General features: G+C 39.2%; 1 protein-coding gene across 2 annotated transcripts in view; it reads right to left on the bottom strand.

Annotated features, from left to right (window-relative positions):
* Window positions 1-4,137: 4,137 nt before the first annotated feature.
* The window catches only part of LHFPL1 (LHFPL tetraspan subfamily member 1), a 47,327-nt gene continuing 26,935 nt past the window's right edge, over window positions 4,138-24,529 (bottom strand). For both annotated transcript variants that reach the window (XM_084790733.1, XM_084790734.1), the window contains exon 4: window positions 4,138-5,424. In XM_084790733.1, coding sequence (XP_084646859.1) covers window positions 5,243-5,424 — 182 coding nt within the window. In that variant the 3' untranslated portion in view covers window positions 4,138-5,242. The remainder of the gene's footprint in view (window positions 5,425-24,529) is intronic.

Genomic DNA, 24,529 nt, shown 5'->3' with positions numbered 1-24,529 from the left:
TAAGTTCATCTTGAAAATGGGCATGTTCAGGACTGGTGGCTCCATAAGAGGAAAATCTTTTTAAAATATGGCACCATTTTCCTAGAAACATATAGAAACATTCCATCTTCTACCTGCAACTCTTTTTTTTTTTAACTTTCTTTTTTGTTTTGTTTTCAATACATTTAGACTAGAGTTTCCTCTCCCAGTCCCCAGCACTGAAGTTCTTTCACATTAACATCTTCTTTCTTAGCTCCACACCTCCACCCTCTACCCCAACGAATGCCACTATTTCCCTGCCTTCAGGTGTCTGGGCTGAAAGAACAGCTAAACAGATACTTCTCTGGGGGAGGTTTAATAGGAACTGTTAGTTTGGGAAAGTGCATACTACTCATAGAATTGTTGTTTTCCCTTATTCATATATCACCAAGCACCATTCTTTGACCTTAACCTGCCATATTCTGTTTGAAAGGAAGTTGGCCTCAATGGACAATAGCAAACCATTTCCTTGCCATCTATCATCGGGCTGAGTCTTGCTAATGGTGAGCACTGGATGACTATCAGAAAGCTGAGAAAGAGATATTGATTCATCCTGTCTCTTTCCTTTTGTGTTTCACTTAGCCACAAATTGCACAGTGCTATCAAAAGCCATAGCTCCCATCAGGTGGCCCTTTTCCTACCATTACAGCTATTGCCTGGTTCCAATAATGCCATTTCTTACCTTTGTTTCTTTAGTCTTAAAAACAGAAATTGCTACCCTTCTATTCCTAGGAATTGTATGGCTGGTTTTTTTTTCCCATTAATATATTTACAGCCTGATCCCAGCTCCCTCCCTCTTCTTCTCCCAGTCCCACCCTCACACCCACCTCACCCAATGTACCACTTCCCACATGGGTACCAACCCACCCTGGCACATCAAGTCATGGCAGGACTAACTGCATCCTCTCCCACTGTGGCCAGTCAAGGCAGCCCAGCTAGGAGAAAGATCCAAAGGCTGGCAACAGAGTCAGAAATATCCCCTCCTCCAATTGTTAAGTGACCCATATGATGACCAAGCTACACATCTGCTACAAGTGTGTAGGGGGCCTAGGTCCAGCCTGTGCATGCTCTTTGTTTTTTACTCTGTAGGTCTTGTGGTGACCTTGACCCCTCTGGCTAACTCTATCCTTCTTCCCACTCTTCCCCAGGTCTCCCTGAGCTCTGTCTATTGTTTGGCTATGGGTCTTTGCATCTGATTCCATCAGCTGCTGGAAGAAGCCACTCAGAGGACAGCTATGCTCGAGTCCTGTCAGGGGTTGGCTCTATCCCAAGGGGCGGATCTCAAGTTGGGCCAGTCATTGGTTTGGCATTCCTTCATTCTCTGCTCCATCTTAATCTCTACACTTGTAAGTAGGACAAATTTTGGGTCAAAGGTTTTAAGGTGGTTGGTATCCCGTCACTCCACTGGAAGTCCCACGTGGCTAATGAAGGTGTTGATTTCACGTTCCACATCCTCCTTGGAAATCAGTATTCGGGTTTCTCAGAAAATTGGCAGTAGTACTACCTCAGCTAAACCACTCCTGGGCATGTATCCAAAATATGCTCCACTACACTGTAAGGACACTTGCTCAACTATGTTCATAGAAGCTTTATTTATAATATCTAGAAACTGGAAACAACCTAGATGTCTCTCAACTAAAGAATAGATAAAGAAAACATGTACATTTATACAAAGGAATACTACTCAACTATTTTTTAAAAAAGGAAGTCATGAAATTTTCAGGCAAATGGATGGAAGTAGAAAAGATCATCCTGAGTGAAGTAACCCAAACCCAGAAAGATACACATGCTATGTACTCACTTATAAGTGGATATAAGCCATAAAGTACAAGATAACCATGTTATAATTCATAGACCCAAAGAAACTAAGTAACAAGGAAGGGCCCAGGGGAGGATGCTTGAATTTCACTCAGAAGGGGAAGTAAAATAGACATATGAAATAGATGTAGGGAGGAAAACCATGTGAGATGATGGAACATGGGTAGGGATCCAGTGAAAGAAAGTAGTGTGGGGAGGACTGGAGGAGAGAATGGAAATTGGTGAGGGCATTTCTGGGGTGGAGGAAGCCCCTAGGAGTCTGTGGAGATGATCCTCGCTGAGACAATTTTTTAAAATTGATGGTAGGTGTCCTTTACTCTACATGTACTTTCATTACACATATCTCAGGTAAACTCCTTTAATATTAACAATGTTTGCCTCTAGGATACTAGTGTATGCACTTACCTGCAAAAATTCTGTCCCATAGAATTCCAAACATTTCCATAGCCTGAAAAGTGATTTGACTTTTCTAAGAGAGTGAGCTGCTTTTTCCTGGCCATTTAGCATGTTCTTCATACACTGCACCCTCTTAAATTAACTTTGCATTAGAGTGTTTATAAATTAAATGTGAGGAGGATTGAGTTGGTTACAGTTTTGTTTTAGCTAAACTGAGTCATCTTCTTAGGATAATGGGATCCTATAAGCACTGCTTTCCAGTGTTCAGAAATATTTATCTTAAACACTTAATCTGTCTTCCAAAAGGAATTCATATTGACATGAATCTGAAAACCAGTTGCTTATGAACTGTAATCTGCATCTTGATAGCACCAATATAACAGAGGGATCACTAAAAGTTTACTTGGCTCACCTACATATGTTGACAAAAATTGACATTCTAGGCACAGAACTAAGCATCTCTTATCCAAAATGCTTACAAGCATAAGTGTTCCACTTTTTTCAATTTAAAAAATTATGTATTAAACAAGCTAAACACAACTAAAAGGGTCTTTAAAGTCCAGTGTTATTGTATCCCTTTTGAAATACTGACTCTGAGAACAAAATTTAGTCCAGTGTTTTAGTGACATCAGAAACGATTTTAAAAACTGAGCAGATATGAAAAAAAATAGCTTGACAGAAAACCTTGTGGTAAATTTAGAAATAAAAATAAAAACACAACCACATAAATTGTTGAAATATAAAACCAAAATCCTGCACATGTGTTTTAAAATGTCACTCCACTGAGAGCCAAATGACCTATGTCTAAGATAATAAACAACAAATAAATACACCTGTTTAAGATATCATATTTTTCTATGTGGAGTAATATTTTTATTGGGGGGGGGAGCTTGAGATACAGTCTCATGTAGATCATACTGGTATTGAACTCATTATTTTCAGAGTTTGGGGGTTTGAAATGTTGACATAATTATTTAAAGTTGCTCACTCTTCATAAAAAAAACTATAAAATGTGAAATGCTCTGGAACTTCCTTTTGAGGACATTAAACTTCAATTGCTTTACATGTGGAAGCATTTTGGATTTGGAATTTTTGAAGCAGAGAGGCTCAACGTATATCTTATTTTTGTATTCACTCCGCTTTTCCGTCCTTTGTTCCCACCTTATTCATTGGGCACCTAGATTATAACAATATCTCTAGCCTCTCCTTTTCATCTTAAATTCTCTTTGCTGTAGCTCTTTGAAAGAACACAAATGCACACGTGCCACTTCCTTTTCATTGGCCATCCTTTAGGTTAAAATTCAAACTCATTACCTTGTGTTGAATAGAATCTGGCTGTTCCCTTACAGCTCCATCTGTGTCAGTTTGGAAGTTTGGTTTTCATCCTTACGCTGTCCCTGTGGTTTTGCTCCTGTACACTTTTTACCTTTGATGATTAGCTCCTTCTCTTCATCTTTCAAACCCATCATAGTCATCACTTTAAAAACTTGCTCCATGATCCCTAAAGCCACAAATAGAGTTTTATGGCTGCTCTGTGATCCTTTAGCCCCTGCTCTCCAACCTTAACTTTCTGAGTACTTACCACATTGACAATTATTATTGACAAGTTTGTTGATAACTTATTATTATTCCTCTTTGTGTGAGAAACTGTTTTCATAATTTAACCTTAATGCTTGACACAGAGTGCAGAATATTTAAGAACTGTTTCCTAAACAATGACTACATGCGTGAACTGTGAATGACTATGGATGGGGTTTGTTTGAATTAAGTAAGGACTCTGACTCTTCAATAGATCAAGCCAGCTTTGTTATTTTTTTTTCTTCTAGGCAGACCAAATATATATTGGAACATTTAAGAATGGAAACAGAAGAGCTGGCCTTTTGATTTACAGGCCCTTCCTGGTCCCAAAAGCTGGAGTTATGGAATAATAGCACTGGCCTTAATTAGCTGACGGAAGGGGTGAGACTAATTTTTTTCCCTGGAGACACCAAGTTCTACACCATCCATCAGCCTTGATCACAGATGGGATAGAAGCCAGGCCTAAAAATACTTTAGTCCTCGATGACATCATGGCTGTATTCTTTCATATCTAACTCACCCCAGATGGAGGCGAGATGATTTGAAGAGCAGTCATTAAAGCAGGCAGAGAAACTTGTATCATGCTACAAATGATTACTGGGACAAATGCCATGTCAGACTTCCTAGTCACTTATAATAAACTCAGATAAATGTTTCAAGAAGACTACAGCAAAAACACCCTTGCCATCATCAATGTGATTTCATATTTATTGGATACTTTACAAATGCTACACGTTACTCAACATACTCAATGAACATTATTTCTGTATCTAGAACCGCTTATGTAACACTATGTACTATATTTTGATACCAGCCACCCTGAAAGAGTAGAAAACTAACTCCTATGATTATCCTAATGCATAATGTGAAAGGTGCCCTAGACTATACCCAAGGAAACATGTTTACTGTTATACCCACTGGAAAGTACCATCCTACCAAGCTTTCCCATACATGAGAAGAAAAAAAGAATAAAACAAAGTTTAGGCCTGAGAAAGACACAAAAGTTTTGACCAGTAATACTTGAGATGTGTTTGTGAGTAAAGCCATGTAAATGAGTGGATGAGAACTAGCTTAGTGTGTCTTCTAGAGCCTCTGAGTATAATTGCTCTCAAGTAGCAGAGGAGTTTCTTGGTTTTTCTTTTTCTTTTTCAAGTAAAGATCTTATTTTGCATAATGGAGCTAATGCTACTTGGGTGGCTAGTGGAAACTCTTTTCAAATGAATGTCTGAGAGAACCACTGTACTAGATAAATTGGGTAAATATCCATGGACTTAGAGTTTTATGGGGATGTGAAAATGAATGACAGGTGGTTAAAAAGCATGCAAGCACTAGGCTATACCACTAGTAGGTGGATGCCTTGGCTTAGTACTCCCTCCTCTCAGGTCTCCCCCTGGCCGCCAGTTCTCACATTCTTTAGTAAATTGTTCAAAGTTTAAGGTTTGAGGCAGTGATCCAGTTCCATGGCATAAGAATTGGCATTCCTCATGATGCTGTCCACCAACATAACTGGCTTGGGATTTCTTCCAGCAAAGCAAGAGAGCCAGGTGCAGATCAGCATGGCTGCAGCAGCTCCACCCCCAGCACAGTAATAGGCCCAGCCAAGTCTACAGGTTCCTGTGAAAAGAAGGATAGAGGCATAAATGTTGGTTTGGCTTCTCATATATCCTTTCAGGTAATAACTGTAATCTCTGACAGTATATTTTTAATTAAAATACAATTACATAATTTCCTTTTATTACCTTTTTTTCTCCCAAGCCCTACTTCTTGGCCCCCTCTTCCCTAATTTCTAGTGGCTATATATAGTCCATGCCTTAGCAAGGCTTTATAATATTGTATTTACTATTAGAGTAGGAACCTGGGACTGGTGCTGGTAGTGACATTGCAGCAATGTAATTGCAATAACAATAGAAGAAGGCTAATAATATATCAAACATTATACTAAGTTCTTTACACATATAACTCATTGATCACGGCAGCAACTTCATGAGCCAGATATAAATGATGTGGCCAACAAGGTACATACTGTGAACACTCACACAGCTAAGAACTGATAGAGTTTGACTGTGGACCATGTTTAATGATGTTTCGCAAACACTACATCTTTAATCAAAGATATATACTACCCCATATATGTGCTTCTGTAAGAGATCCTTTAAGGTTTACCGCCTGTATTGTCCTTGGCTGGTGCCTTAGTTTGAGCGGGACCCCTGTGCCCAAATCTGCCTATCATAATGTTCTACTTGTAGGCTTCTAGGACCCTCTGGATCCTTCTACTTTGCCATTCTCCCATGCTTCTCTCATCTAGAGTCCCACTAGAATGTCTTCCCCTCTGTCTCAGTTTCCTGGTAAGTGAAGGCTTTCGTGGGACATGCCCCTTGGGCTAATATGCAGATATAAGTGAGTATATACCATTTGAGTCTTTCTGCTTCTGGGTTAACTCACTCATTATGATCATTTCTAGCTCAATCCATTTATCCACAAATTTCGGGACAATACAGGCAGTAAACCCCTACCCAGATCTAGCCAATGGACAGAACACTCTCCACAGTAGAGTGGATAGTGGGATATGACTTTCTCACATACTCTGGTGCCTCATATTTGACCATGTCCCCTGGAGGGGGAGACCTGGTGGCACTCAGAGGAAGGACAGCAGGTTACCAAGAAGAGACTTGATACCCTATGAACATATACAGGGGGAGGTAATCCCCCTCAGGAACAGTCATAAGGGAGGGGAATAAGGGGAAAATGGGAGGGAGGGAAGAATGGGAGGATACAAGGGATGGGATAACCATTGAGATGTAACAAGAATAAATTAATAAAGGAAAAAAACAAAAAAAATATGTGAAAAAAAAAGAGATTCTTGTCCTGAATCATCAGATGAGATAGGCAAAATCAAGTCCCTTTCTTCTTACTGTATGTCTCTATTTTAACCTAATCTTTTAGTAATTGTGAGAAAGTATACATTGGAATCAAAGTTAGGTTTATAATGGAGAAGTTTCCCTTTGAATGGTAAAAAAAAAAAAGTCACATGCTCAAACACATTCACCTCACCTCACACCATTTTATAAAAGTAGGTCACTTTGTTTGACAGATCTATGCTTTTAGTAAGAATCTTTAGGGAAATATTAATGTCCAGAAAGGAGCTATTATTTAATGAGTTATTAGAGTGCTATAGTAAAGTGTTTAAGCAAGTAGGACTCTGGAAATGGCAGGAGGTTCCTAATTATACAAAGCTGTGGAAAGGTCCTAGGGAAAGAAATAGGCAGTGATCTTTCTCCACCTTACGGTCTTGCAGAAAACTAGTGTGACTACATCAAGTCAAAGATACCAAGACTAATACTTATGAGAACTTATATTTTTAGGCCTATGTTTGAACAAATACCAAATATTTTCTTCACATGGTACCCAGTAAATCTTAAATTTCTCATGGAGATGGAAAGAGTTTAAGATGGGTTCAAGTAATAATGCTTTGCTTTTCCACTCATGCCATCTAATTTATACAAAATTTCTCACATTGTCTTTATACTACCAAGTCCTTGCTTACGCTTATGTGAAAAATACCACTTCCGTCCTCTTGTTAACTGATTCATACTATTCAGGACTTGCTACCTATTGGAATCCTTCCTTGATTCATTACCATAGGCCCAAGTCATCCTAACCAAGTAGAGTAGTGTGGATCAATCTGAGCATCTCACATGTGCCTTCTTTTCTTGGAGAAAATGTGAAAGGAAACTTTACATTTCACATAGTTTATTGTCTTCCTGTTTCCCCTCCACAGTAAAGGAGATCTTTGGTACTTCTTTGCTAAAGCTTATTGTGCTTATACGATGGTGAATAAAATTTCAATGTCATCTCTACACTGACACTATTTTAAAGCTGGGTGTTCTTACACTTTCAGAAATCAACACAAAACACTCTCATGTAAATTTTCAAGTGACATCAAAAACCAAAAGTAATACTCTAGTAAATGTCCCATAGCCTTTTTACTATAAAGCTTATGCACAGTGTGTTCCCTGGCCCTGAAACAATTCCTTCATATGTATACATATGCTTCCTATCACACTCTTCTGTTTGGTCAGTGTTCTATAATTTATAATATCTCATCATTTACCTCCTAGGACTTTCTCTGACCTACCTAAGTCAACTTCCGTCACAAGAGGCTGTCATACTCCCACCCTTCTTCCCTTTTGAGTTTGAGTAGCCATTCACTTACCCTCTATCTTGACAAGGGCCACATGTCAGTCATTCTAAGGAGTAGAACTTTGTCAGTAGACCTAGGTAATCATAGAACTTTCCTAAACTCCTGTGGCCACAGCCAAAATAATAAATCTAGATTGCCAGTGCTATCATAAATATGAAAGAAGGGGGTTTTAAAAACATGTATAAAATTGTTTTTTTAATTACATATGTGGTTTGAATGATATAGCTCTTACATGCTTATATATTTGAATGCTTGGGCTATAGTTGGTGGAACTGTTTAGGAAAGATTATGAGGAGGAGGAGGAATTAAAGGAGAGGGTGAGGAAGAGATGTTTTCTTCAATTCATTCACACATTCAAAACAAATGATTTGAAAACTAATATGAAAACTGGAGCTGGGTAAACCTTCTTCAGCTAGCATTAGGAATAAAGTTTATATATATATATATATATATATATATATATATATATATATATATATACCATTGTACATACTGGAATATGTGGATTAGAAATAAATATAAGGCTTAAGAAGTATCTCAAATGCAGAAAGGCAGAAAGAAGAATTTAGACCACATCTCTGTCAGTCTCATATTATGGTTTTCTTAGCCTTACTCTTAATCTTCCACAAATTTTCTTCTTATGACTTCATCAGTTCAAAAGAAGAGACCTCTGAATCAATTTATAACATATTTCTAGTGAGCCACTCCTCTAGCTTCTCCAATTGAAATGGGCTGACAATGCAGAATAGGCAGGAGCCATCCCTGAGATGGAGCAACCCCTGAGGTATGTCAATTGCTAAGCAACTTCATGCTCCTCAGAATTTCCCACTCTAGCATAGAAATGGCATCACACATCTATTGTTTTTACTGTCCTATCAAATCATCTCATCATTAGAACAGAAGGAATATTTTTAGTGGGTACATGCACTTTGGGACCAGGAAAAGGCTTGCTTCTTTAAATGAAAATTATACATAAATTATGTCATAGTATAATATTAATATGGTGTGCCCTTAGCTCAAAGCCCTGACAAGGAAGCCAATTTACAGTGTGAACAGCTCTACAAGGTAAAGAAATGTCAAGAAAGGCCTTGGTAAGCCTTTCAAAAGGAAGAACCAGTTACCACTCAGTGGTAAGCCCATGCCAAGGTACTCCTTTAGCCATCTCAAGTGCATGCTGAACTCCCTCACACAAACACACTTGTTAAGCCACTGAATAGAACCTAAGTCCCAGCCTGTTGCTGCTGTAGGAGAAGTTAAGGGAAACAGGAGACGTCCATCTTTCATCCCACACCCTCCTCACTACCTACCTGTTAGCTGCTTGAGGGAACAGGGGAGCTGTGTATCTGGTATTGCCAATAGGAAAAAACAAACAAAGTAGAACTATTGTTCCCCTTTGATTATCACTGTCAATCACTCCTCCAACTGTTTGGACACTGATAGAAGAGTCCCACGTGGAAGGATGAAGAAACAGGGAATAACTCCAATGAACTGCCACTCCTCCCTTCTAGCCACTTTTAAGAAACTCCACCAAACTGTTCTCAACCTCTAAATCCTACTAGTAGATATAGTGTTGATACTCACATTCTATTAACTATTTACCTAATAGCTACTATGTATCAACATTTTTAAAAAGCATGTTCTCTATGTTTCCCATACTGGCTTCAAACCCTTTATATAGACAAGACTGGCCTCAAACTTGCAATCCTCCTGCATCAGTCACCCAAGTTCTGGGTCATAGGCATATACCATCAGTCCCTGTAGTACCCAATATTTTAAATGCTGCAATTTCATTTGATTCTCACAGCCATCATAATTATTTCTGTTTGAGTGAGTTTCAGGAAGGCAAATGACTTGGCAAACTTAAAAGTCTCAGAAGCAAGGTGGCAAGGACAGGCCTAATTTAAAGTTCAGTAGCATGCCTTTGTGTTATACCAGGAGAAAAATTCTGGTGATATAAATTACTGTAATCTAAACTTTATGGGAATGAGCAATGCTTACGATTATTCTTGTCATTTTGGGGGGCGCCAGTTCCCACACCCGTCATGGGGTGTGTGTGTGTGTGTGTGTGTGTGTGTGTGTGTGTGTGTGTGTGTGTGTGTGAGAACGTCAAGGTCCAAAGTCAATGTAGTTCCTCAATCATTAACAATGATTTTGTACCGATGAGTTTGTCAGTGTGGAAAAATTTAGAGATTGCCCTGTTTCTGTTTCCTCTATCTAGTAGGAAGAGAGCACTTTTTAGGCAGAGAGAACAAAGTTATATGAGCGAGGAAGAACATGAGGTGCTTAGAAGTAGTTTACTATTCAGACATAGGGTAAATTAGCAAATAACGTGCTGCTATAGCTGGAACTATGATGTCCCTCATAGGCATGGGCTTTGCATGTATAGTTTCTATTTGAAGCATGTGGAGTCTTTAGGAGGTCAAGACATTTTTGATTTTGAAGGTTATCACACCTGTTTTCTGCCTGACTTCTAGTTCATGACAAGTGAACAGCTATCATAAACATAGCCACTCTACTTTCCCAACATGATGGACAGAATCTGTAAGCCAAAGTAAACATTTCCTCAATTAGTTTCCTTCATGTATTTTGGTTATATAAAGGCAAAAGTAATTAAGTAAGCTAAATATACATCCAGAGAGAGGATGGCTCTGACCTTTCTCACAAGCAGTGTGGAACAATGGATTGTTTGTTTGTTTGTTTGTTTGTTTGTTTATGAAGGGATGATGTGATGGAACAAGCTGTCTCAACTATGGCACATCTTATATTTTTTGATGGAAAATTCTTTTGTATAGAGCAGAGATGTTCATGGAGGGTTGTTCTAATTATTGTGCCTATCTGGTTTCTATCTATTAGTTGTCCACAATAAGTTTTCCGTTCCCCTACTTCAATCACAAAATTAAATATGTATCGATTTATATTTATATATGTATATATTTACAAACATATGTATATACTTACAAATATGTGTATATATTTATAAACATATGTATATATTTACAAGCATATGTAGGTATATATTTAAAATATATGTATATATTTGCAAATATATGTATAAATATCAGTGGGGGGGGAGAAGAGTGTTGCTTTTCACTGAGAACCATTATGTTAGAGGCATAGTTTTAGACTTTGAAACTTTATATAAAAGAATTAAAATATGTGAAAACTTAAAATAACCATTAACCTGTGGTCAAGCACACTGAGTACACACATCTAACAATACACAACGAAATTCCCTATTAAATCAATAGTTTTCAAGACTGAAGACCCTTACCTAGTCAAACAACAGATGTTTACAATTTAAATTCTTTTCAAAATGCATCCTGATAATTGAAAGATTAGCCCAACAAGGTTAAATGTTCATAACTGGAGAATTAGTCCAACAAAATGGGCTGTTCTCAGCTCTGAGTAGCTATGCTTGGTTCTTTCTTAAATTATAAAGTAACTGCCCAAGAAGGAAAACTGGAAAACCCTCAAATTAAGAAATTTCTAAAAGTATTGAGGAAAATATAGCAATTTTCTTGAAGCTAGGAAACTGTAGACTTGTAGGGTGGGGGAATCTCTTAAATACACTGGGTCTAAACTCCCCATTAACACAGGGAAAAGTAATTAAGTACTTCCCTGTAGATGGGGCAATGGAGCCAGATCAGTTCTTAGAAACAATGAAGTTTAGTGTTCCTTGTCCTTGAATTGAATGTGCTGCTTCAGAACCTTTGTGCTAAACTTATTCCAGGGCCCATATCCTCAGAAAATAACTGCAGTGAGTCGACATCACACCTAGAGGTTTTCTCCACATCCGTACATGGGTGTCTGTGAAGAAAAACATTGGGTGGCAGGATAGGGGAAGAGAATAGGCTCTTACTGCAAATTAGCTTTATGCAAAATTTCTGGATGAACACTGAGATAAGTTTGTTCCTTTTTGTGTGCTTCTGCATCACTTCTAACACCCTTTCTGAGTCACTCTATTCCAGTGTTGAATTTGCTGTGACAGGATCCCTCATAAAAGTTATTAAATCATCACTCAGCAGTGGGCCTGACATTTAAATCAAGACATGTTGCTTTTATTCCAAGTTGAAAATCAAATTGGATTGGAGTTTGACTGTTTTCTTTGATTCAGCATTAAGTTATTGCCATCTAACTGTGAACAGTTTTTTTTAAATCAATGGATGACATTTAAACTGGTCATCTTCTGTAAAGCCCTAGTCCTATGCAGTTTAGGACCATGATGCCTGGCAGTTGTCATAGTGTTCTGATGAGTGACTGGGAGAATTTAGAACCAAACTAACGCTTGTTCTCTGTATTAGCATCGAGTTATGTAGACTTGCATCGAGTACTGTAGACTAGAATTGAGTACTGTAAACTAATTGAGTACTGTAGATTAGCACTGAGTACTGTAGACTAGCATTGAGTACTGTAGATTAGCATCAAGTACTGTAGATTAGCATCAAGTACTGGAGATTAGCATTGAGTACTGGAGATTAGCATTGAGTACTGTGGCTTATCAGTGGCTACTGTGGCTTAGTAGTGGGTATTGTGGCTTAGCAGTGGCTACTGTGGCTTAGCAGTAACGTGGGCATCAAACTTTTGAATCAGGACAGGACAGAGTCTGAGAGAAACTCTGCTCCTTCAAGGGGCCATATTCTGAATGTCATCTTAGAAGCAAAAACAAAAAACAAAAACAAAACAAAAATGCTCAAGAACTATCTCAAAGAAAAATGTCATCAGAGGAAGAAGGAAACAGTGATGATGGTGACAGACATACAAATCGAGCGAGGCAAATCTGACTTTTGAGCTTCCTATATCTTCTTTTGTAGAAAATTATCTGATATTTTAAGCCCCGGAAAGTCTGGAGGGATAGTTATGGAAGCAGGGGTACTGCAAGCACATAATAACAGTTACCATCTTACAAATCAGCTAGGGTCATGAAATATATGAAACTTTTAAATCAACAAAGGTTTGAATAGGCTTAAGTGTTATTAAGAGTCAAGCTCTGAGACAGAATGCCCTAGGAAAATCCATGATTGTGGCCAAGCATCGGTCATAAGGAATCCTGAGTATTAGTATGGTATGAGAGAGCTGGCTGCGAGGATAAGGTTGTATGAGAGCTTGAAACTCCAGAATAGGACAAAGAGATAGAAACCTGTTTGGAGAACCGGGATGTAAAAAAGAATCTGTATTCCTGTACAAAGTGGAAATCCAACTAGGTGTGGTGATCCATGACTTTAATCCCAGCAGTTGGGAGGCAGAGACAGGTGAATCTCTCTTAGTTCAAGGCCAGCCTGATCTACATAATGAGTGCTATACCAGCCAGAGCTACATAGGGAGACCTTGTCTTAAAATCCAAAACAAAACAAAAAGGTGGAATCCAAATTGTAAAGGGTCTTGGCATCAGAAAATTGAGGAAGAATTTCAGGTAGAATGAAGAGAACAAAACTGACATCTGCTTGTCCCATTTGATAACAATCAAAGGACTGGAAAATCGGAGATGAGCAAAACAAAGTAGAAGTTATACACTGAAAAATGTCTGTATCTTCCTCACCTCATCACTAGTATAAAGGGAAGAGACAGAACTTTGTAATCCAACTCAAGTAACATTAATATTATTTCCCAGGTGAAACTGGGCTCTTAATATTGATTCTAAAGGAATGACTCTCCCTACAGAGACATCTGGACATTCCACAGAAATTAATGGAGTAAAAAGAGAGAACAAGGACTAAAAATGGGATCAAAGAATAGAGAGTAAAGAGGAGAAAGGAAGCAAACAGAAGAGTGCTGGAGCATCATGACCATAGTTAATGAGGACAAAGAGAGAACTGAGCTCTATACCCGACATCTTCCTAATGGGGATGTTCTTTTCCCAAAGAAAATTCAGCAACTGGAATACTACTCAGCTATCAAAAACAAGGAAATCTCAATGAATGATGGAACTAGAAATGACCATCCTGAGGGAGGTAACCCAGACTCAGAAAGACATGCATAGTATATACTCACTTAGAAGTAGACAACATAGTTGTCCTCTGAGAGACTCTACCCAAGCAGGGGACTGGGACAGATACTGAGACTCAAAGCCACATGTTTGGTTAAGAGCTACGAGTTATATCAAAGAGATGGGGGTGGGGTGGGAGGAGAGGGGTCAGCTGTGTCAGAAGCTCTACCAGGAGACTATCAAGGCGGATGGATCTGGACCCTGGGGGCACTGCACAAACTGATTCACCGACCGAGGACATTGCAAGCAGAGAACCTAGACCCCCTGTTCAGATATAGCCCATGGACAGCTCATTCTCCATATGGAGAAAGGGAGGGGGAAGGCGGGGGACTGCCGCCCCTGACATGAACCTCTGGTGCCTGCTATTTGATAGCTGTCCCTTGGCAGAGAGACCATGTAGGAACACAAAGAAAGGAAATACAGGCTACCCAGTTGAGAACTGATAGGCTGTGGTGAGATGGTGGAGGAGAAGGACCCCACCTGTCACAGGACTAAGGGAGGAAAAGAGGGCAGAAGAGGAAGGGAGGGTGGGACCAGGAAGATAAGAATGAGGGGATTGCAATGTATATGTAATGTCAATAAATTATAATAAAAATAAAGTTTCTATCAAAAAAGAAAAACTTCCGCTCAGGAAAGCTGCCTGCTCTTCCCATAGCTGTGGCCCCTCTAAACTTATGATACAGCTCTCCCAAGCTGCTGTTCAGTGTGTAAGGCAGCAATGAGGAAGAGAATTGTTTACCATTTTCTCCTTTGGAATACTTTTGCCACACAAGCCTGACTCATATGGCAACAGAAGCAGTGGGGGTTTGGAAGAAGGCAGTGGTCTCAATTGTTTCCTGTTGCCTTGAGATTGTAAACTCCGGGGTTTGTATAGGAAGCAGCACAGGGAGATTTTCAATGGAACAAAAGCTAAATGAGCAGATCGATCCCTTTCTCCACTAGGTATGAGCAAACACAGATGAAGAATCTTCAAAAGCAAAGCAAAGCTAATGAATTCAAGAACAATTGCCAAACATCTTACCTCTCCCACCACAGCCCCCAGGAAACAGACAGCCAAGACTATTGAAAACATGTCTCTACTCACACTCCAATCTGGGTGTGCTTGTCACCAACTGCCTATTTTGGAAGCCTAGAACCCAGTGAATATTCCAGAATTCTGCCAAGGGAGCTTAGCAGAAAAGGGGAAAAAAACCACAGAATTTTTCAGTTGTTGAGGTAAGCACATTATTGGTGGGAGTACTAACATTGATTCAATCAAATCTCTGAAGGAGTAAGACATTCTGGGCTAACGAATTCATCTCAGTCCAGCCCAACGCTCTGATGAGAAGGAAAGGCCAGGCCATGGCACTTGCAAAGGAAGCCCAATTCTCATGATGCCATAATGTCCTCATCTGTCTGCTTTTCCTCTCCCATACGCACGTTTCAGGCAAACAGATTGATTCCTATTGAAATCTCCCTTGCCAACCTCTATTTCCATGTATTGGGTTTCTTATATTGTTATCAATTTTAGTGGTCTCTGCTCATCTTTTTCTTCAGTGAGAAGAAACATGCCTTAAAGCAATTTAAGCTGTGCTTTTCTGTCTTTCTCTAGGCTGACCTCTGGGCCCCGTAAAAATTGCTTATATCATCCTGTTGCCCTCTGTACAGCTCATTAATTCTACCTAGAGCAGCTTCTTAGAATAGCTTTGGGCATTCTCCCTAAGGAGAGAAGTGAAAAAACAACTAAGCAAATATTGGACTGCTTTCACTCAGCATGAGCTCTCTAGGACACTTGGCTTCTAAGCAATTGGTCCTTCTCCGCTCATGTCTGTTCAATAGCCCTCTGCTTGTATCCACTTGAACTTTGTCAGTAGTAAGCCAGTAACTGAAACAGAAGTCATTAATATCAGTCAAATACTTCCATATGCCTGGCCCTGTGGTAAGCTCTTTAAACAAGCTGTTCTCATATAGGTAAGATCAAAAACGAGGGAGAAGCATGAGGAAATGTTCTACCAACATGATGTAGAGCCATACAAGGATGCAGATGGGGGATGGAATTCAGCTTAAAGGGGACAAAGATACTTTGAAGAAAAACAAGAAGTCCTCCAGGCAAGGCAGGGAAAGGAGGCAGTGCTATGAAATAAAGAGACAGTTGCAAAATTGAGGCAGTGGGAAGGAACTGGTGTTCTCGGGATAACTCAGCAAGAGAAGAAGCTTATGTGAATGAAAAATCATGGCTATGGTCCCTGAAGGCCTAATCATAGAGTCTGGACAACATTCTGAAAGTAATGTGCAAGGCACAATTGGGACAGAAGAAGAATGGCACAGATTTGCATTTTATAAATATCACTTTAGCCAGGCAGTGGTGGCACACACCTTTAATCCCAACACTTGGCACGCAGAGGCAGGCAGAGCTCTGTGAGTTCAAGGGCAGACTGGTCTACAATGTGAGTCCTCCAGGACAGTCAAGGCTACACAGAGAAACTCTGTTAGAAAAACAAACAAACAAACAAACATCACTTTAACCAAAGAATGGGGCATATCAAAATACTTGTATGTAGGGTCTTTAAGCAATCTTATGACTGAAGAAAAAGAGTAAGAGGAATAAAGAGATGGAGGGGAAGGAAGAAAGAGATGCCTCTAGTAAATCAAATGAGTGTGTATTAAGAGACAGAAGATATGCTTCTTGAGTTCTTGTGTGCCATAGCATTGTCACATTTACTGCTGTTGGTGTCATACATTTGGAATAACATTGTTAGCAGTCATTTCTTATATAGCTGTGTAATTTTCTCCTCAAACTATAAACTCTTTGAACTTTGCATTTTGTAGTAATCTGTTCAACACTGTGTATATAGTCAGCATCCAACATATAATAGTGAGTGAATATTATCTCTATTTTGATATATCCTCAAATACTGAAGAATGCTAAAGGCCTAGTATAAGAAACCTAACCTACTCCAGAACTCAGGAGTGACTGTTCCTCATTCAAGCGATTTACTGAGACCTACACTGCCAAAGCCAGCTGTAAGCATTAGCTATTTCTATATAGACCCCATCACCTAACAGATATGTGTTGTAGAGGCTTATAATAACCTCAAATATCTCAGTAATAACACATTCCTCAACTTAAGGCATCCAATATGAGTATAGTGCTTCACAGTTTACAACATACCTGCTCTATCTACTACCTCAGTTAATCCTCTTTCCTGCATTTTATTCATTCATTGGGTTGCAGCTTTAAGAATATCATTCTACAAGGAGGAATTAATAGAGAAATGGCATGTCTCTGAAAGTTCTCTCACTTAGTCAGGATGTATAAGGACTGGAATTATGGGCATTTGGACCTGGAGAGTTGGTATGATATAGGGAGAAGCACCTAGCATGACAGTTACAGGGGCCTGCATTTGAAATCATATACTGCCCCTTCTAAACTGGATCCCCAGGGACAAGTTGTTTAGCCTTTGTTTGTTTGTTTGCTTGTTTGTTTTTTCAGTTTTTAAAGACAGGGTTTCTGTGTGCAGCCCTGTTTATCCTGGGCTTATTTTTGTAGACCAGACTGGTCTCAAACTCACAGAGATCCATCTGCCTCTGCTGGGAATCCAGGAGTACTCCACTAGCCTTTTTGAGCTTTTCTTCCACATGGGAAAAATAGGAGTGGCTACTTACTTTACAGAGCAGCTGAGGGGGTGGATATGATGGCACATTAAAGAAAAAAAAAACAGTGCAGAGCCTGGCTTCACTACAGAGTTCCTTGCATCCATATCTCTGGGGAACAGTGCAGTAGATTCCTAGGTCCAGCCACTGGGGTCTGAAGTAAAATATAACATTAGCCCATAGGAGAAAATGTGGAAAGGAATCCACAATTTACTTAGAATTTACCCTGTGCTTGGGTGCCCTGTTCGGGGCTTTCACTTGACAGATAAAATTTTATCTTTCTAAGCACTCCTTATAATTCACTTAGATGAAGCTTAGTAGCCATTATTTGTAGGAAACCATATGGCACAGCCTTGACATTTCCTATCTACCCTGTAACCTCAACCTCATCAGAAGATTGCTCCTAGGACTGTGGCAGTGCTTGCTTTGGTCCTTTGTAGCCAATTTTACTTAATTACCAAACCTCTGGGTTAGTCTGACCTATAGCAACAACAGCCATAGTGATAGCAGCTGCAATTCACATTTATAGGGTATGGGCTCTGAACTCAACAGATTTTGTATATTATCTCACTCCATCCTTGCTGTCAGAGCCCTGTGACTTGGGTGCTACACTGTTAACATCTGGTATTAAAAATAGATCCTGAGATTCTGCTTTTAAACAAAGGTTTAAGATACAGTACCATTCTACAGGAGAAGGAAAAAGACTAACACGCAATAAAGGTGAAAGAGAAAGCAGAAATTGGCATTGAAGCTTACAGAAGCAATTCCAGGGGAGGAAATGGAAGCAAAGAAATTGTGATTCACAGTCTATAAAGAGCAGAAGTGCTAAACAAAACAAATTTGCCTTGCTTTACTGCCATCGTGTGGTTTTGTGATGTATAGACACCCAGCTCCTAGGCCTGTATTTTCTGTTACTGAGCCTAGGAGGCCCTCAGCAAGACAACAGGAAATGAGGCCAAGCAGGACCTGCCCTTGAGATCTTTGTAAAAGCCTTCTCTTCCTCTAGGGTTGCAAAACTGGAACTGGAAAAAAACAACTAATTTAGGGTTGAACACTCTTTCCCATGCGGAATAGTTCAGGAAGAAGAAACCTGTTTATAAACACCATTGTTATTTCTCCTAGTCAAAACGAAAATAGCTTCATGTTCTCTGGGATGTATAAAGTGTCATTAATTTAAATGTCTCATTATTTTCTATCTAGAAGATGATCAATGAGAAGATCTGTCAGATTAGATTCCTAAATTTTACCCCTCACACACAAGGATATTATTTCAAAACATTTTGGTGCACTTCTTCAATGACCGGAATTATTTCTGAAGGAAATTGACCTCTCACATTACCTATAGGAAAATGGGTTTAAAGAAGGAAAATGGTCCATCTATGACAAGGCAGTAAGATAGGGATATGGCTATTGCACAGATGCAATTGTATGAGTTGTTCCATGACCCATTGATTCCTTCCTGCCTCCTCCAACTTAGCCCAATTTCTCTTCTGGATGAAGTCACATCTCTTTGTCATTCATGCAGAAAACTGTGATTTTCAGCAATGTCTGAGCCCCAAATGTTCCAGGATTTACTGTTCAGATTCCAGCTAATGTTACCCCAAAGGATAGAGGCTCTGGACAATGACTAATAACACTGGAAAGTCTACTTTTGTCTTTCAGAACAAAAAAAGACAGCTGGGTGTGGTGATGCACATCTGTAATCTCAGCACTCAGGGAGGCAGAGGCAGGTGACTCTCTGTGAGTTCAAGGCCAGCCTGGTCTACAAAGTGAGTCCAGGACAGCCTGGGCTACACGGAGAAACCCTGTCTCAAAAAAAAAAACTAAAAAATAAAGATGAATATGAACTAAATGATTAATGAAGCACAAGTCATGGCAGGGATTTAAGTAGGTATTATAGAACCTTTGATTTTTTTGAAAGTGGAGAAACTTTCAGATGTACATTCAGACTTTATTAATGGAGCTGGTAGCACGGTAATTCACTCATCTCGTTCAGTGTTCTCTATGTGAAAACAGGGAAACCAGGTCTCAGAGTGGAGAAGTGATGTGCCCAAGCAAGCTTAGGAAAATTGAAAACAGAGTAAGCCATTACCCTGGCCAGCCTGATTTCTCCCACGTTCTACTGCCCCACTGTGGACATAAGGATAGTTGCTAAGCTGCCTGATTGTGCTCTTGGGAGTACAGGACCACAGAGTGTCTAAACTAAAGGAAACTGACAGAAAAGAAAGGCAACAGGAAATGCCTGGAAACTGAACCCACAGAGGTCAAACCCCAAGTCTCCAGAAGAGGCTTTGACTGGCAAGAAAAAGTGGAAATGTTGAGGGAACAAAGGAAATGGACTCCCAGAGACAGGAAATACAAGGAACGCACACATAGCCTTTGGTTAGCCTCTGTTACTAACTAACCTTTGCCAAAGGCCAAGTCTGGGGCATCCCCTCCAAAGAGACACTGACATCTGGGCTGACTGTTTACATGTCATAGTAATGCAGCATTGTGCTTTGTATATAATGATTACTTTCATCTAATGCCCTGATAATCCTACAGGGATCAATACTATTACCAATCCCCATTGGCGAGATACTGAAAGATTAAGGAGTGTGCCCAGATTTATACGACTAGAATGGAGCAGGGCTCACATTTCAACACAAGTCCTCCACTGTTAACTTGTACGTTTATTCTTCATGCTATAGAGGCCATAGATTCTAAAGCTGTTAGCCATGAGCCTATAGGGCCAAGTAACAAAATATGAGAAGGTAATGAAAAACTTATCAAGATTAAATGGTTTCTGAATGCACAATGAACATAATTCAAAATCAAACATGAGGTGAATCTGGGGTATTTCTGGCAGCACTTTGCCCAAGCTGCATTGTGCAATTTCCCTCCTCGTGGTTGTGAATTTACAACATGATACATTTAGCACTGTACATCCCCTCACCTCACACCATGTAAAGGCAATAAACACAGCCTGAAACATGGGCTTAGACTCAGTACTGCCACATGTTAAAAACCATAGCTATTTTACTATACACGGAAGGTTTGCTGATTTTGTGTAAACAGTGGTCATTCTTTAGCAGGCAAGTATCAAAGCAGTATATCTTTGGATTGGATTGTGTTAGTAAAGTTAGATTTTTAAAAAAATGCTGCGTCATGCATGGGGTCTGCACAAGTTCAAGACAGATGGTGTCCTAATGCTGAGAGGGGAACTGGACATGAGGCCCCATCCCTTACACAGAAGCCATCTCCAATTGGTAACTGCTTACTAAGGAAAAATCAGTTTTCGCCAATGAAGCCTCACTAGGCATACAAACCAATCCTAAGGCCAAGCTCCATGCTCAGCAGGAGATGGCCAGCATAAAACCAGTTCAATGATATTTTTGAAGATGTTTTTGTCTCATAATGTTTTGTTTGGGCATGTTTTAACCTACCCATCTTTTATCTATTATAGCTTCCATCTGTGTGTGTGTGTGTGTGTGTGTGTGTGTGTGTGTGTGCGCGCATATGTCTGCATATGTATTCTTTCTTGACCTTTTTTCCCCTCTTCATCTGTTCTTTTTATAATTCTAGTTTGGTTTTTTTCTTTTGTATTAGCCTGTTTGTTGTTTAAAGAAAGAGAGAAAGATGAAATGGAGTTGGGTGGGTGGGGTAGTAGGGAGAATCTAGAAGATAAGGAAGGGAAAAACAGGATCAGAATATACTGTAAGAAAAATTGTGTTAAATAAAAAAAATAATATAGCAACACAAATTATTTTTTTTTAAAAATCCTGCTTGAGTTGCTGAATTCAGTTTCATTAAAAAGTCAGTGAATTTTGGCTGAGCGTTAGAACAGAATTTGCAACAGCTTTTGAAACAGCCCCAATCATATTTTTGCTTCTTATTTATGTAAAGTGGTGCTCTCAACACTGATAATTACAAAATCAAGTGAAAAGTATGGAAGATGCTATAAATCCTTTCATATTTAATATTCATCTGATATTTAATTTTTATGTTAAAGCAAACAGAATTTTTCATTAGTGTACAATTTTGCTTTCTTCTGTAATAAATGTTAAAATCATATGCCGAAGTTGTTTTAGAATTAATGTATTTCTTATTTATTATTAGTAATTTGACTTATATTTTATTTCTATATCTAAATACCTGGGATTCTTAGAAAAAAATTATTCAGGTAAAGGGTTCATGAGTAGAAAATTTTAAAAGTCTTATAAATATAGAATATCACTTTCTTATAATTGATTCCCTTTCTGAAAAATAAAGCATAATATCTTAGGTACTTTTTGTCAAGGCTGAGTCCAAATGCCCAAGAGAAAGAACCATAGAGCAAGAAAGATGGCTCCTGGTAATAATGGATATAGTCCCTCAGGCCAGGGACAGCGTAGCAGCAGGCAGCTTGCTCACAGCTAGGTAGATCAGGACATACAAACAAGAATGCTGGTGTTCATCTGTTTGCCCCCCTTTCCCTCTTTTCTTTCTCTCTTTTCTTTTTTTATTCTAGCCAGGAACTCAGCCTGTGGGATGGTTCCCCTACATTCAGAGTGATTCTTCCTTCCTCCGTACAACCTCTCAGAAAGATCCCGGTAAACACCCACAGAGATGAGTCTCCTCAATGTTCTAAATCCAGTCAAGTTGGGAATGGGGGTTTAACTATCACACGAGGCAATACTTTCATTTTAAAACTCTCATCACTATAATGATAATGATGATATTAACACAGCAAATTCATGACAGTGTACTGAATGTATTTTACATTCATAAATTACTTTATATAATCCTCACAAAACCTGTATATTAACAAGCTCACACTTACTGAATAGTTTGTCCCATGTCACATGTGTTGCTTTGTGCTAAAAACACGCCTACTTAAAATAATTTTTTATGTGTATGGGTGTTTTGGCTCCATGCATATCTGTTCACCATGTGTATGAGTGACGCCACGAAGGCCAGAATAGGGCATGGGATTCCCTGAAACTGGAGTCATGGAAAGTTTTGAGCCACCATGGAGGTATTAGGAATTGAACCTGGGTCCTCCGGAAGACCAACCAGTGCTGTTAACACTGAGCGACTCCCCTAACCATCCCTTACCTTCCAACATCCCCCTCCAAAACACACTGCTAGCAGTAATCACTCAATATTTAGCCCTCTTCCTCACAGGTTCCTATCTTTTTCCCTGGTTCCTACTACTTGTGATGTCATTTAGAGCCTAGGTGAAGGATAGCATTGCCTTAGCATTAGATATCTCAGACGTTCATCTAGGTGAACTCAGTTCTACAAAGTCTTCATTTAATAACAAGAGTCCAATTAACAACCAACCATGCACCTTTTTCGCCTTTCATTTAATTGATAAAATCAAGGTAGGGAAAGCCATCGTACTTCACATGGCTGCTGTTTAGAGCCTTCCCTCTTCTTAATGAATGAGTTAATTCCCTCCACTTACAGATACTGGATTGCTATTGAGCAGCACCAACAGTGTGCATTAGTTAGGAAGCTAGTGTCAAGTCATGAGTCGCTGTAAAGATGTCATTGCAAATCCTAGGCCACCATAGCAATAGGTAATGTTGTCAATTTTATGCTTTGAATATTTGTGTGTTTCATGTTTTAATGAAGAAAAGGAAGATGGGATCTAGTGGCTTCAGCTGCTTAAGCAAAGGCACTGATAAGTAAGGGTGAAAGCCACACAGGGAGACTGTAGGAACGGCAAGGATATTGATATTGAGAAAATGGCAACTATGCTAAGCAGAAATGTTAGAAGCAGGAAGTACAGTGGGTAGGGCTCAGATGTAAATGAAGAAGTTTGAGATTCCCTTTGCATTCTTGTGGAGTTTTTGTTTCATACTTTGTTTAGATTGGTTACTTTTTTAGACAGTGTCCACCTCCATAACTCAGGTTTACCTGATTCACAGTCTTCTTGCTCTTTCTACCTACAAGCTGGAATTTTTTCCATGCACCACCACACCTATCCTGCAATAGCATACTTTACTCTTTGGAGGTTGTTCTTGTACATCCCTTGTATCCTCCCGTTCCTCCCTCCCTCTCAGTCACAGTCATAGGGGAGAAGAATAAGGTGAAATCGAGTCATCCTTTACTCTGCTGTAAATCAGACTTTTTTCACAAGCTAATGCTGTGTATATCAGGTGGAGTATGAGGGTCATCTAAAGATGCTATAGAACTTACCTAATAATTAAGTATTATAATAGCAATATTTTCATGAAAAGGGGCTATGTTCCATTAGAAGTATTTAGATTCTTAAGTTCTTACTGGGAACTATCTGCGTATCTTTGCTAATGGGCCATTGAATACAGAAACATTTGTAGTTCAAAATTTAATAGGATTTTGAAAAGCTCAACAAAGCTGGATTATGGTCTGTGTTCAAGGCTATTATCTGGATTTCAGTATATCGTAGTGAAAGACAAACTTCTCTTTGTTGCTCAAGTACCATAGTCACATCAATCTCTCTCTAATCTATGAGCATTCAACCAAAGGTCAAGCATTTGGCCATTTCAGAAAAAGAGTCTCTTCATCCTACCTGTCACTGCAAGTACTACTCAGCTTCTTAGTTCTCCATAATATGAATTTGTAGGGTTTTAAAAGTGAATTTTTAAACAGAAAATTTCAAAAATGAATTTATTTACTTTTCAGTAGTAAGGATCAAATCCAAGTATAAGTGCTCTACCACTGAACTACAGGCACAGCCAGAAAACAAAATATGTTGAAAGATGTGTATACGCACAGTGGCTTCATTTTCCTTATTATGTCTATGTCTCCACAAATTTTTTTTTCAAGACAGGATTTCTCTCTGTAATTATAGGCCTGGCTCTCCTGGAACTCTCTTTATAGAATAGGTTGACCTTGAACTCATAGAGATCCACCTGCCTTTGCCTCCTGAGTGGGTTCCTACAAATCCTCTATTA

Source organism: Acomys minous (genome assembly GCF_964271855.1).
Source record: "Acomys minous genome assembly, chromosome: 7".
In the NCBI taxonomy this organism is placed as follows: domain Eukaryota; kingdom Metazoa; phylum Chordata; class Mammalia; order Rodentia; family Muridae; genus Acomys; species Acomys minous.
Note: the sequence above shows the minus strand (reverse complement) of the source record. Positions and strands in the feature narration are given on the sequence as shown.